The following is a 14,733-nucleotide window of genomic DNA, read 5'->3' as shown; positions in this document are numbered from 1 at the left end:
GGCAAGAGAGAAACTTAACTATTGTAAAGAATTTATCCATCATCCGAATGAAGTTTTACTAACTCACTATCAAAAATAAACTCACCTCCACACTGTTAAAAGACTCTCCTAAGGACACGTTATCACTAAACAGGAAGTTGTCATCGTTCAGAGAGGAATTTCCAGGAAAAGGCTTGGCGTTCTCTACGGGAGACGGTGTGCTGGGCATGCTCCCAGGGGTCTGACTGCCGCTTTCCCCGTGATCAAACAAATGCACATGAGAAAGATCCAAACTCAGGACCCCCGCTTTCCCGCCCCAAGGTTTGGGTGTTGGTGCATCCACCGGGGTGTCAGAAAGGGACATCAGCTCTCCATTATCCAGACTGTCTATGGATCTACTATCTCCAGCACCGTCTGAGACGCTCTCTCTCTCTTCGTTCGACCTCCCGATGCTGTCAAACAGAGATCTGCGCTCCGTCGGAGGTTCGAGTCGGTTCGCTATGCTGCCGCGACTCAGTTCGAAACTCCCCAGGCTGGCCGCATCACTACGACCAGAACCTGAACCTCCGTCGCTCCCCGGGCTCCGGACAAACAAACGCATCAGAGAGTCTTGCCAACACATCTGCTTGGAGATTTGAAGCGGTGCATCCTGCTGAGACTGTAACAGTGCATATAGCTGCAGGAAGAGAAAAAGAATCGCATGTGTGAATCACATGAGGAGGGGCAGAAAGGTAAGTTCAATATCATAATAACGAGATGTAAAAAGCATTCATGTCGTCATAAAATTCGAAATGACAACCTGTAAATTTGGAATATTCGGAGAGCTCTGACTTGTAATGCCACATGGCAACACAAAAAAATTGAGATCAATATTGTAATAATGAGATGTAAAAACCTTTCATTTCGTCATAAAATTTGAAATGACAACCTGCAAATTTGGAATAATAGCTCCAACTTGTAATGCCACATAGCGACACAAAAATGTTTGATGAATGCGGTATTTATCGTATATTTATTTCGATGTGCTAATTTTATATATAATGAGAATAACGAGAAGTTGACTTTGTTTGGCACTTCTCGTGTTATTGCTTTCTAGGGGTGTAAGAAAATATTGATATGCATGCGTATCGGGATATTTAGTTTGCTCAAACTGTACTAATTCTCAAAAACGAAAATATTGATTTTTTACAAATAATTTAAGATTAATGGCAGTCGTTTAGTTTTAAGTTTACATCTCAACCGCTAGATAACAGTCTTTTTATCTCTAAACTTCAAGAATGACAGGAAGTACTCGCAATGTTAGCGTTTGCTGCTAGTAATGTCGGATAGAAGTATTGTTATATGGTGGTGTGTTCTTGATGATAGTTTTCCTAAAATTGTATCATATTCACAAATTAAGGAATACGCCAATATGTCGCATCATTTATAGTACCATAATGTATCGCAACCCATACACAGTTATATGTAGCATATCGCCAGATTCTTGCAGATAGACAGCCCTATTTCCTGTGACGAACTGGTTTGCTGTTTTCCTCGCTTATGTAAGTACCTTTGTATAAACGCGTCTGTTAAATGCCTAAATGTAAATATTACTAACTATTGTTAATGTAGACTGGGTGTAGGCCCAATTTAAGCCCTGGGTGTAATGTAAAGTTGGTGCATCCATGAAATAAGACATAAAAGAGCAAACTCTCACCCTCTTGCACACGATCAGTCGAACGCTGGGCCCGGCTTTGTGGGTCAGCTGAACCAGAGCCAGCAGGTCTTTATAGTTCACCACAGTATCTAATGGTCAAAGAGACAAAATGAGCTAACATACAAAAAAATGCTCATACTAATATTGCCTTAATTTCACATGTACTGTTGTATGTCCAGCGATAGGTGACTGCAGTTTTATATTTAGACTGACCGGTGTTAAGCACTTGGTTAAGGAGGCACTTGATGAGGATGGATGTGAGGTGCAGGTCTGAGAACAGAAGACTGAGCCCAGAATACCCCACGTCCCTCAAACGTAACTTGTGTTTACTCTTCTCATAAACACGGTCACACTTCAGCATTCTTTCAAACAACTGCAAACAGATTTTAAAGATTAAAACACCCTAATAATTGTCCCAGGATACTGATTTCCTACGTAGCTGTGCTTGTTTCAAAAAAACTTTGTATTATTCCACACACTTTATTTTGAAAACAATATTTCATGTTTATTTATTTCAATAGTGGGGTTAAAAACCCAACGTAATATAATAATGACCAATTGACAGCACATTGTACTACTTATATAATGTTATTATCAGAATAATACATTTACATCTCAATTTAGGTTGACCAAAGATCTGTTAAGCATGATCTAATGCAATTTGTAGCAATGAAGTGTTTTTACCCAGTGTAAAAATTTCACACACCTTAAAGACGAGCTCTCTGAGGCGGTCAGAGTATTTGTTGTTGAGCAGCAGTGCGTAGCAGGTGTCGGCCGCTCCGGGTTCAAACAGCAGCAGGAAGAGCTGATCCCGCGCAATGCTGGTGTGCAGCAGAGTCAACATCAGCTCCAATATCGCACACAGCTACAACACAGCACAGAAAATAACCTTAGAACACAGTCCAGTTAAGTACACCACAGAGAATAACAGCACAGTCAATGCCACATAGCAAACAACATTCAAACAGAGCTAGAGCAAAGTTAATAATATGGAGAGCACTCAAGAAAAGAACAGCACAGAGAATAACAGCACAGTCAATGGGACACATAACACAACAGTCAAACCCAAGAGACTAAAGCAAAGTTAATAATATAGAGAGCAGTGCAGTAAAGAACAGCACAGAGAATAACAGCACAGTCAATGGGACACAGAGCACAACAGTCAAACCCAAGAGACTAAAGCAAAGTTAATAATACAGATAGCACAGTCCAGTTAAGTACACCGCAGAGAATAAAAGCACACTCAATGCAACATAGCAAACTAAAGCAAAGTTAATAATATAGAGAGCAGTGCAGTAAAGTACAGCACAGAGAATAACAGCACAGTAAATGGGACACAGAACACAACAGTCAAACCCAAGAGACTAAAGCAAAGTTAATAATACAGATAGCACAGTCCAGTTAAGTATAGCACATAGAATAACAGCACAGTCATCAGAACACAGCATACAACAGTTAACCACAGAGGCTAGAGCAAAGTTACTAATACGGAGAGCAGTCCAGTAAAGTACACAGAGAGCACAGCACAGTCAACGGGACATAGAACACAACAGTCAAACACAGAGACTAAAGCAAAGTTAATAATACAGATAGCACAGTCCAGTTAAGTATAGCACATAGAACAACAGCACAGTCCTCAGAACACAGCATACAACAGTTAACCACAGAGGCTAGAGCCAAGTTACTAATACGGAGAGCAGTCCAGTAAAGTACACAGAGAGCACAGCACAGCACAACACATTCAACTGGACATAGAACACAACAGTCAAACACAGAGACTAGAGCAAAGTTAAAGATACAGATAGCACAGTCCAGCGAACTACAGCACAGAGAATAACATCATACGATAGTCAAACACAACAAACACATAGGCTAGAGCAAAGGTAATGATATGAACAGCACAGTCAACGGGACATACTCTACAACAGTCAAACACAGAGACTAGAGCAAAGTTAATGATACGAACAGCACAGCATAGTTAATGGGACATACTTCACAACAGTCAAACTCAGAGACTACAGCAAAGTTAATGCTACAGATAGCACAGTCCAGTCAATTACAGCACAGAGAATAACAGCACAGTCAACAGGACATAACATACAACAGTCAAACACAGAGACTAGAGCAAAGTTAATGACACGAACAGCACAGTCAACGGGATATACTCTGATGATACGGACAAAGTATGTTTAAATCAATAACATTGGCAACAGAAACACATTAAAACATATACCAACACAGTACAGACATTAGCACAGGCAACAGCACTCACTGGGATATTCATACTATAGTCACAGTACAGTTAATAGAGCACACTTAGACTTTGGCACAGTCACAACACAGGTAGCTTCACAGAAAACAACCCTTTCAACAGGATAGACACCACAGCCCTTGCACGGAAATTGAACAGTCATTAATTCTAATTTCAAACGTCGCACATCAAATTAATTGGCAGAGCCAATTCACTTTGCGCTAAAGTCAATTGAAGTTCAACAATAATAATCAAGGTTGAGAAAGACAAGTTGACACAACATTTGATTTAAAAGGGGCGATCAATAGCAATAAAGGAGAGTGCTTCTTTCCTGGACACACTAGGAATCAAGTAAGACTTTCACCTTAAGCAGCATGCAAAACTACATTTTGAAAATCAACCAGTTTGTAAACAGTCTGAACAATTAGATAATACTAGGAAAGCTCTCCACACACATTGGTTTAGCCTCATGTTCACCATACTGCCATTGCAAGAGGGGCAAAGCCCCCTGTCACCCAAGCCAATATCTCACCTGTTCCTCATCTCCAATAGCAGCAACATATCCCAGAATGCTCTGGATCTCATCATGAGTGGTGCCCTTGCCAATGTAATACTTGAGAAGGCCACAGAGAGACGCTCGGATTGTCTTAATGTCATCTTCACTCAGACCTCCATCTTTACTTCCACAACTAGAAAAGAGAAAAGTTGGAGTGATGAACTAGGGGAGGAACGACCAATAACCATCACAATAACACCGACACTATGAGAGTGACACAGGATTGTGGGAGATGTAGTCTTACCCATAGTAAAAGCGAATGGTGTCCAGGAGGAACTGAACTCCATGTTTCTTCCTGAAGTGCTTCCTGTTGTCTTTGATGACGGTGGACATGTACTGGATGTGACCTTCACCACGACACAAACACCACACGCATCACAAAATAGCACACGATTGTCTCATATTCACTTATGTGCGTGTTACATGTATGTACCACAGATATACATGCATGTGTCTAATAAAAAATTATATGAATGAACAAAACTGTTTGCTTATGAAGAAACAGCAGATACAGTCCTAACTTGACGTCTTGAGCCCAAGTCTACTTTGCATCTCCGTGTTCAACTTTGGTACGTGCATAATTTATAGCTTCGGTCTGTATGACCATTTTTTTTGTAATTTAAGGCATTTTCAGCTACAGTACAGGGTGGAGAAAAGGGAATGGGAACGGCAAAGGGTTCCAACGTTTCAGAGCCCACTACACTATTGGGTCTGCCAGCTCAATGAAATATAATCTGCAATGTGTGCGTGTGACGAAGCGAACACGGAAAGCGAAGTAGGACTACACCTGACATTAAAACACAGACGTGTAGAGACTGACCGATGCGCAGGGGGAAATCTCCTTGGTTCCAGATGTTGAAGTTGAAGAGCAGGTGCGTATGTATCTGCTGGAGAAGCTGCGGGTTTTTCTCATACGTTAACTGCTCGATCAGCAGCTGAACGGCCACCAGCACGCTCACATCCACCAGGAACGCAGGTAACTAAACAGGGACAGATGAGTCAAGGTAAATAAACCAACAGATAGTAGGAAAGAACATGGAAGTTAGAACCGAGATTGAGAAGATACTGACACGTGCCTACACCGGATGCAAGCGGCACAATGCGACACGACAAAAGAAAAAAAAAACATTCAGTTTGCATTCAGGGATTTTGTTGCATGGCACTGCATCCAGTGTGGACATCATCACTGATTATAATGGGTTATATTGCGTTGGGCCACTCGAATTTGAAGGGTAACTTTTGAAGCAACGCTCCTAATGTGGCCACACCATGCGAGTGCAGAAGGGTTTCCTGGTTTATCGGGTGCCGTTGCAGGAAATGTTTGACCACTAGCAAGAATGTTGCCACCAGATTCTTCTCCAGTCTGGCCTCTGAATGATAAATGCATATACAATTGTTATTATTAATGTGCAAAAACCTTGCCATCTCATACAACAACTTCATCCACCGAGAGCTTAATAAAATCATGAATGTGTTACATCTCACCTGACGCCCTGCTGGAGGGCAGAATAACCCAGTCTCCATCACCCGGCGTGGAGGAGTCAGGGCTGATAAACTCTGACCCTGAGGATTCGACGTGATGTGACTCGGGGGTTAACAACGTCAACTGCTCCAGTATAGGCAGCAACACAGGGAGACCTCCGACACAGTTTATCATGTCCTGATATACAGAGATCGTGTGAGCAGGTGTTTAATAGACTACACACACTTAAAGCTAATGAAACAAATACAGAACGATTATAAGGAAACATGCAAAACATACTTTGATATCCCAGTTAACCACTTTATTTCCTGTCAGACGCCCATGCAGCATATTAGGAGATAAATCCAGACATATTGGGTTCCTACATGCCTGTGTGGATCAGAAGATGATCAGTGATGTACATACACATGTATGCATTACTGTCAAATATTTATATTTATATATTGTAATATAGTATATCCATTTTACCAAAGAATGTTTTATTAATTTCAATTCAATGTAGATATATGTAGACACTTTGAACTTAAGTTAAAACTAAGTTTTTAACTAAGTTAAAAAATTAAAAAAGTTAGAGAGGCTGAAGTACATTGTAATCATTTTTTTTTTTGGATAACATCTTTTTAAATACTAAAAATCTTAATGATAAATATGTGTGTGAAACCTAGAAAAGTCTTAAGAAGTTTTGTTTCACGTTTGAGGTCAATAGGCCCAAAAATGGGGTTTTTAAGACTAGTGCCCTTTCTAAGTGCCAGTCAGCCCCAAAATAAAAGTCTTTTGTTTACATGTATACACGTTCATTCTTAATATTATTTATCCTTATGTAAGCGTATATAATGCCGTTTCCACACCAGGAAATAAAACGTCACACAAAGATCGTTGGACTTGTTATCTAATTGGCTACACATTCTGTCTATCAATATTTTTCATGAAGTCATGGAGAAATGAGAAAGTCAAATGACGTCACGATATATGACAGCGCTATTTGGATATTATGTATTATACTCCTGCCTACTTTTTAAAACAAAGTTTGAACGCAGGTGTAATCTCATATACAGTGTTACGACTTAAATAGTCCTCAAATTGTATATTATATTCTATTACAAGACGTTCATGCGAAATCTGATGTAAACAATGGACAATACATCTATATTTCACGGATTATATGCATTTGTGGACAAAAATAGTCATTGGATATATTCTATTAGACAGTTTTCACGAGTTATTCACACATCTGAAACAGACTGGATTCGATTCGCGATCGCTATATCAACACAAAGGTAAGAAGTCCCGTTTATATTTTGCATGTTGTCATCTGGACTTCTTTTACAAAATTCTACATTTATGATGCTAGAGCATCTGTATCTCAAAACAGAGACGAAAATAACTAGCTTCCAGTAACGCCGGCATCTTCAAGATGAAAGCGTACGCAGTTTACGGAGGTTTCTCTGCTGCGGCTCTGTGCCCCTGGCCTCCGAATTGGTCATACGTCACTAAGCAAAGTGTGTACACTATGCTAATACTCTCTCCTGAATACAGAGGAGTCTAAGATGGCGGCATTACCGGAAGCTAGTTATTTTCGTTTATAAAGTTTTAAATATGGATATTTCTTAAACAACATCGCGCGGATTACCCTTAGAAGGTCTTTACTTATCATTCTGGAGCCGTTTGGATTTAATTTGTGAAGGATGGATGCACATTTTTAGGACTTGAAGGAGCTGGACCCCATAACATGACATTTTATTAACTGAAAGATCTAAACATTTTCTGAAATAACTGAAAATGTGTTCGTCTGGAAAATGATGGACATATGCATCTTGGACAGCTTGGGGGTGAGTGAATAATGGGTTTAATATCATTTTTGGCTTAACTATCCCTTTAATGTATACAGATATAAAGACATAGCTCACCTTTGGGGAATAGTATAGTAAAAGTTTGCTTGCCAAGTCTCCGAGCTCAGCGTCTTGGCTCTTAAGAGGAGAGACACAGTTTGGTCCTGCGCTGCAGAGAGCTTTGATATGACTGGCTTGAAGGGGTTCATGAAACACCATGACATTTCCCAGCTGTCCCTGCAGTGAGGTGGGGCTGCCCCACTCGCTGTCCTGAGTACCAGCGGAAATTAGTTTGGTGACTGATTCGGGCTTGGTCCCTAACAGCCCGCCCCAGCCCGGGAGGATACCGCCAAATGACGAACGGCCTGAGGCGTTACCAGCCGAGAAGGGAGGGTCTGGGATTTGAGATGGGGGTGGGGTTGTGGTGCGGTGACCAGCGGAACCAATGCAGCATGACGTGAAGGCCTGAGTTGGAGAAAAAAAGAGGGTTTTAAAGCAAGCCCCACTAATGTGTAAGGAAGACATACAACTCAGCGCGAACAGGTCTGTCTCTTACCTCAGTCATAGTTGGGTATTTTAGAGGTGCTGATAACCTCTGCTGTCCATCCACATAAATATAAACCAAACTCTGGCCAAACGGTCTCTTCCCCGGCACGTGAACTACGGCAATACTGTGCTGAAGGTTGAATACAAACATCCAGTTAGAGTCAATAACCCAGAATCAGTCCTTACAGAAAAATAAGTTTTTTTGTGATTGTTGCGAGCAAAAATCCTTGATCTTGTGGCGCGTTTTTTTAAACAATGCTATGAAATATGCGGGATATTTATGCAATTTTATGCGATGAAATTGCGGGAACTTGCCAAAAATGCGGGAACTTGCCAAAACGGCTGGAACTTGCCAAATTGGCGGGAACTTGCAAAAACTGGCGGGAACTTGGAAAAATTGGCGGGAACTTGCAAAAATTGGCGGGAACTTGCAAAAATTGGCGGGAACTTGCAAAAATTGGCGGGAACTTGCAGCTTTTCATTGATGTTCGCGTAATTACGCCACTTACTAACATTCCCATGACAACAGGGGACATGGCTGCGCATGTATGAAGTAAATGCAACATTTTTCACCTTTCTGCTAAGATATATGTGACTTTTTGCTACGAAAATGCAGGGATTATGAAATCATGCAAGCCAGGCAAATTTTGCAGGCAAAAATCTGCAATTTATGCAGCATATTAAAAAAATTCAGCCCCACATAAATATGCAGACTTTGGCTGATTATGCATTGAATCATGCGATCGCATAATTGCGTTTTTCTGGAGGGACTGCAGAATGCCTTTCTTAATGTGTACAAAAAAAGGTCATGTGACTCACCCACAGCGAATCACAGAAGCAGTGGTCGGGTAGCATGACGGTAACGTACTCCTTCTTGGTGCACACGGCAACGACGAGCACTCCAGCCGAACTGATAAAGGCCTCGAAACCGGTTCCACCCGGGGTGAAAAAGCTACATGAGTACACAAACCTTACCATAAATGTTTTTTGCAGGACAAAGAGAAAATACTAATTTGTGTAAATCATTGCCAACAATGACTTCTTCACTCTCATTATTACGTACCTATACAACTGTTTCCTTTTCTCTCCTTTACTTTGCGGGCCCAGCTGGTCTTGGTCCAACGAAAGCCATGCAAAAATGCTAAAGGCGGAGCCTGGCCAACGGAGAATGGTCGGCACGGCGATGCCAGCCATTGGCGGCGACATGTCAAAATACTGCATTGCGCTCTCTACACCCTGTTTGCGCACCATGCCGAGGAGAGCCCGCAGTACGGGGCCCACGTACGGGTGAGCTCGACCCGATTCGTCCTGACGTAAAAACCTCAGCAGGTGCTGGAGTTCATTGGAGCTCAGTGATTGGCTGCCCAGCGAGCCCAGCAGACCCACCAGGCTCTCTACACAGACCCGGTGCAGGCGATCGTGCCTCTCCAAAGCCGTCAGAACTCTCAAGGTCATGGAGGAGTTCACGCAGGTGGCCCGCGTCCGACGGTTCAGACCGCAGATGCGCCGGACCCAGTCGGCGGTGAAAATCTGCAGCTCGGCAGAGTCCAGCTCTGGGAGCCACTGAATGAGCAGCAAGAGAGGGTCCACGTTGCTGATGCCCAGAAGACCCACGGAGGAATGTTCACCTTCGACTGCCTGCAGGAAGACCAAGATAAGGAAGAAAGTGAGACGCGTGGTATTATTCAGATGTAGCCGACTCACAGGAAACATGGGAGTTTTCATCTCACCATATTCATGAGTTCCTTCAGCAGGTGTCTTGACGGTTGGCCCAGCGAGATCAGCACCTCGTACAGCTGCGTGTAGCCAATCCGCTCCTTAAACACTTCCTACATTCATTTAAACAAGATTGATTGTTATTTTATAAATTCAAACTTATTACATGAATAATTCACTCAATTAAGAGTTCGATCTCAGCCAGTTCTTAAAAGGGTCCAATTATGAAATTTATTTAAGATGTAAAATAAGTCTTTGGTGTCCCCAGAGTGCGTATGTAAAGTTTTAGCTTAATTTAAATTAGCTTAAATGTAATTTATTACAGCATGTTAAAATTGCCACTTTGTAGGTGCAAGCAAAATGTGCCATTTTTGGGTGTGTCCTTTAAAATGCAAATGAGCTGATGAAATGCAAACAATATTTTTTCTCTCTATACTAAATGGCAGTGCCGTGGTTGGTTAATGCAGATTAAGGGGTGGTATTATTGTAATAAGACTTACTACCTATGTCACAAAACAGGCGAAATCTGAATTACCTAATTTTTTACGTGGTTGTATAGAAATGTTTTACCAAAACAAAATTACTGTGTTGATCTGGGTTTTCTAGATTGATAGACGCACTGTGGACCCAACTATAGCACTTAAACATGGAAAAAGGCATATTTTCATGCTATGACCCCCTTAAAGGGCACATATTATGCAAAAGGTTTTTGGAGATAAATGTGTGTTGACACTGTGTGAACACAACAACCCTACAAATAAAAAAAAATGAAAAATTTCATCCCCATGCCGTTTTAATTCTCTTGTTAATGTGACATCACATTGATATAGCTCCGCCCACTGCCACTGACTGACTGGTTAATTTTACCCAAAAGCTTTTTTAAATGTGTTTGTTAGCATTTTTAGCGCTAATGCGGCTAAATATACTTTTGTCTCAGACTGTATTCACAGGAATCAGATCTATTTTTAACCAAAATTGCGCATTATCTGTTGGCAAGTGAGCGAGGAGCTGTAGCTCATTTGCATTTAAAGGTACCCACATTAAAACAGCACTTTTTTCCTCCTACCCAAATTTGGACATTTTGGACATGCTATAACAAATTATCTGTGGGGTATTTTGAGCTCAATCTTCAAAGACACATTCTAGGTACACCTGAGACTTGTATTACATCTTGTTAAAATTTGCATAATATTGGCCCTTTAAATGAATGTGTACAGATTTTCATTGGAATTTCTATAAGACTTGGAAAATGACCCACTAGAATACCTAATAATATAAAATATATATCTATAAGACTTTAATTCTTTGGCGATCTCTATCATATAAATTTATAAGATTACAATTCTGAGACCCAACAGAAGAAATTTATCCAACCAGAAATTTCTGAAAATGAACTAGGTAACTGGTTAACAGGAATCATTGACCATAACAAACCTTTGCGGCAGGAGACTTGTGCATCACCGTCATCAGAGTTTTGATGGTGGCCACTGCGAGCGAGTCGAGTCTCCCTTGGAACACCTGATTGGAGGAAAAAACGTCACTCAACTGATACAACCAATGGTGGAGTGTGCGACCTGCTCTCTTCCTGCCCTTTCTGCAGATCTGCTCGCTTTATCATGCAAATCATGAAAGAAAGGCCAAGATGAGATTTCTTTATTAAACAGAAGCATGCTTACATGAATGGGCAGGAAGAGAATCAGGTATATTATGAAATCGTTTTTTTTTTTTTATGAAAACATTTGTAAAGTATCAGTTTAAAGCTTTGGTGTTGTGACCATCATTCATTTCAAAGTGCTTGTGAAATAAATATCAATATTAATAGTTCATCTGAAGAAGATAAAAGAATATGAGCTTAGAAACCCGTATCCCTAATGATAAGACCAGCCAAGTCTCCCAGCCTGGTTTTAGTTGGTTAGGCAGGATTTAGAGGGGTATTTAACCCTTTTTAGCTGGTCTTAGTATGGCCCACCAGCTTGACCAGAAGCTGGTTTAAGCTGGTCCTACGGCCTGGCAAAGCTGGTCTTCCAGCCTAATCAAGCTAGCTAAAAAAGTGGCCAAACACCTCTAAAACCAGCCTGCTACACCAGCTAATACCAGCCTAAGTCTTCAGTAGGGATGACATGCTCATCATGGAACACAAAAGATGTTTAGCAAAATTGCCAGAGCACTTTATACGAGGATTGTCAAACTAAAAAATACAAAATAAGTAGTCTACATGATCGTGCTATATACAAAGTCTTTTGGGTAGACTGAAGTTTCAGCCATTATTTACTAAATGGGATTTGATAGCAACAGTGAAGTGCAGGAACGTAAAACCAGGTTTGGCATCATGGACTAGACATGAAAACCAACGCCACTGACAAGACTGACACCAAACCTGGCCTGCATCAAATCTGAATTAAATGTCATAATGAATGAAAATTTACAACACTCAAAGCTATCGTATGGTTTTAGAAAAAAATACACAAATCTTATGTCTTTAAGTGAACGTTAAAACTTTTCATTTTGTGTTCCAAAGAAGAGCGTCACACGGCTTTGTTCCTGTAAAAATTCAGATCACCGGTTTCTAAAGCAGGAACATGAACGATAAAGAGACGACAAATAAAATCTCTCCCCATTACCAACACCATACACACAAACTTTATATACACACATATAAAAAAAAGTATACCATCCACAGCCCAAAATATCTCTGTCCAGCCATGCCTTGTCGTGAAACCCCTGATTGGCTGAGGGCAAAATCACATAATCAGCATATAGCTATCCTGATTGGCTAGTTTCTAACACATAAAAACAAGACAAGGCCCGGCTGGAGAGGGACAAACACTGAGAAACTATAAATGACCAATAATCACACAGCTATAGGCCGATAATCTCCACCACAAAACACAAAGCTGCTGATGTCACAGCATTGCAACCCCATAACCATAATACCAGAGGAGGATTGAAGAGGGAAAGGAAGGGAACAGGCAAAGCAAAATAAATATAATGAAATGATTGACATAGTAAATAAACTAAAGACCACTCCATTACAAGCTTTCACATTCATCTCTTATAAACGTGCGTATGCACAGATTTTATCGTAGAGTTTGCGTACGCAAAAATTCACGGCAAAGTTCATATTTATGAAAACAATCGTTTTAAGTGCGTAGTGCATCGTTTAAAGGTGGAGATTTGAATCTGTTCAGCTGCGACAATTTCAAGATCATTTGAGATTTATAGATTTCACAATTTAAAATTTTTTGCATACATGCGTTTTATCTTAGCTTTATTGTGATTGTTGCGGGCAAAAATCCATAATCTTGTGGCACGTTTTCTTAAAAAATGCGATGGAATAAGCGGGATATTTATGCAATTTTATGCGATGAAATTGTGTGAACTTGCCATAATTGCGTGAACTTGCAAAACATTTTTTGCAGCTTTTCATTGATGTTCACGTCGCGTAATTACGTCACTTCCTAAAGTAAATGCACATTTTTTCAACTTTCTGCTAAGATATATACGACTTTTTGCTACGAAAATGTAGGGATTATAAAATCATGCAAGCCCCGAATATTTTAGAAATTATTTTATTAATTATTATAATTATAGACATATGCAATTTATGCAGCGAAAGTGCGGCGTATTTAAAAAATGTGCCCCCCGCATAAATATGCAGATTTTGGCTGATGTTGATGCATTGAATCAGCGATCGCATGATCATGTTTTTCTGGAGGGACTGAAATTAAAATCAAATTAACACAGCATTTTATAAATCAGACCTCTGGTCTGGTTTGAAAATAAAATCAGCCCAACAATTAAAGAAAAAGTTAGATTTTCTTGAATTTCAGTATTTTTATGTGGTCTACGATATAAAGAGTTTAAGAAGGTTAATGTCACAAATGTACTTACATCTGATTGGTGACCCGGATAAAAAGCGGAAGCGAAAATATACGGCCAGATTTACTAAACGTGGCAAATTAACGTGAGATGCACAATTTAAAAATAACGTAAAATAAAAATGATGTTGTGATTTCTAAGGTGCATGTTAAAGAAAACAGGCGCAAAAATCTCATTTCCACAAATTAAATAATGGCGCAAATACCAGGAAAACGACGAGTGCAAACCTTAGTACATCGCGTTGCATGATTCATTTATATACTGTCCTCCAATAAAATTTTTGTCTGAAAGGGAAACTCCTACAAATGCATATGCAATAAGGTCGCAAAAATAACCTTTTAACATTCATTTTTACTGTGTCTTTAGTAAACCCTTTCGTTCCTCAGCGGCAAAAGAGGCATTTGCGTTGGCACAAGCTGTCAGTAAATCTGGCTCATAACTTTTAATTCTTTGGTACATCCTTAATCATTGTTTTATTTCCATATTTAAATTAGATTTTAAATTCTACATTTACATACATTTAAACTGCTAGTCTACAAAACATGAAGTGCGCTAATGAACTGTTATTTTACCCATCCATACTAGGGCAATATATTTAGATCATAACAACCCTGCTCAGGTAAACTTGTACTGGAGTGGTTGTGCAGGTGAAGAGGGCGTGGCGTTGGGAAGTGTTGGGTGGTACCTGAATCTCACTCTCTCCTGTCAGTAACCTGTTGGTTAAATCTTTCTGGTCCTTGTCTGCAGCTGTGCACGTAGCGTTAACCAGCTGCCAGACGGACGGAGCCGACCACAGCA

The 14,733-nt window shown here is 40.3% G+C and overlaps 1 protein-coding gene across 1 annotated transcript in view; it reads right to left on the bottom strand.

Moving 5' to 3' along the window:
• Window positions 1-14,733, bottom strand: part of nbeal1 (neurobeachin-like 1) — a 73,231-nt gene that overhangs the window by 31,374 nt on the left and 27,124 nt on the right. Inside the window, 17 exon segments of the mRNA XM_073870698.1 lie at window positions 86-655; window positions 1,676-1,764; window positions 1,889-2,048; window positions 2,382-2,540; window positions 4,459-4,615; window positions 4,727-4,829; window positions 5,303-5,464; window positions 5,721-5,852; window positions 5,968-6,142; window positions 6,245-6,334; window positions 7,873-8,259; window positions 8,351-8,470; window positions 9,160-9,292; window positions 9,404-9,978; window positions 10,071-10,169; window positions 11,491-11,574; window positions 14,621-14,704. Coding sequence (XP_073726799.1) covers window positions 86-655; window positions 1,676-1,764; window positions 1,889-2,048; window positions 2,382-2,540; window positions 4,459-4,615; window positions 4,727-4,829; window positions 5,303-5,464; window positions 5,721-5,852; window positions 5,968-6,142; window positions 6,245-6,334; window positions 7,873-8,259; window positions 8,351-8,470; window positions 9,160-9,292; window positions 9,404-9,978; window positions 10,071-10,169; window positions 11,491-11,574; window positions 14,621-14,704 — 3,279 coding nt within the window.

The sequence above is a fragment of the Misgurnus anguillicaudatus genome, chromosome 8 (genome assembly GCF_027580225.2).
Source record: "Misgurnus anguillicaudatus chromosome 8, ASM2758022v2, whole genome shotgun sequence".
Lineage (NCBI taxonomy): Eukaryota > Metazoa > Chordata > Actinopteri > Cypriniformes > Cobitidae > Misgurnus > Misgurnus anguillicaudatus.
This window is presented reverse-complemented; position numbering and strand designations above follow the sequence as displayed.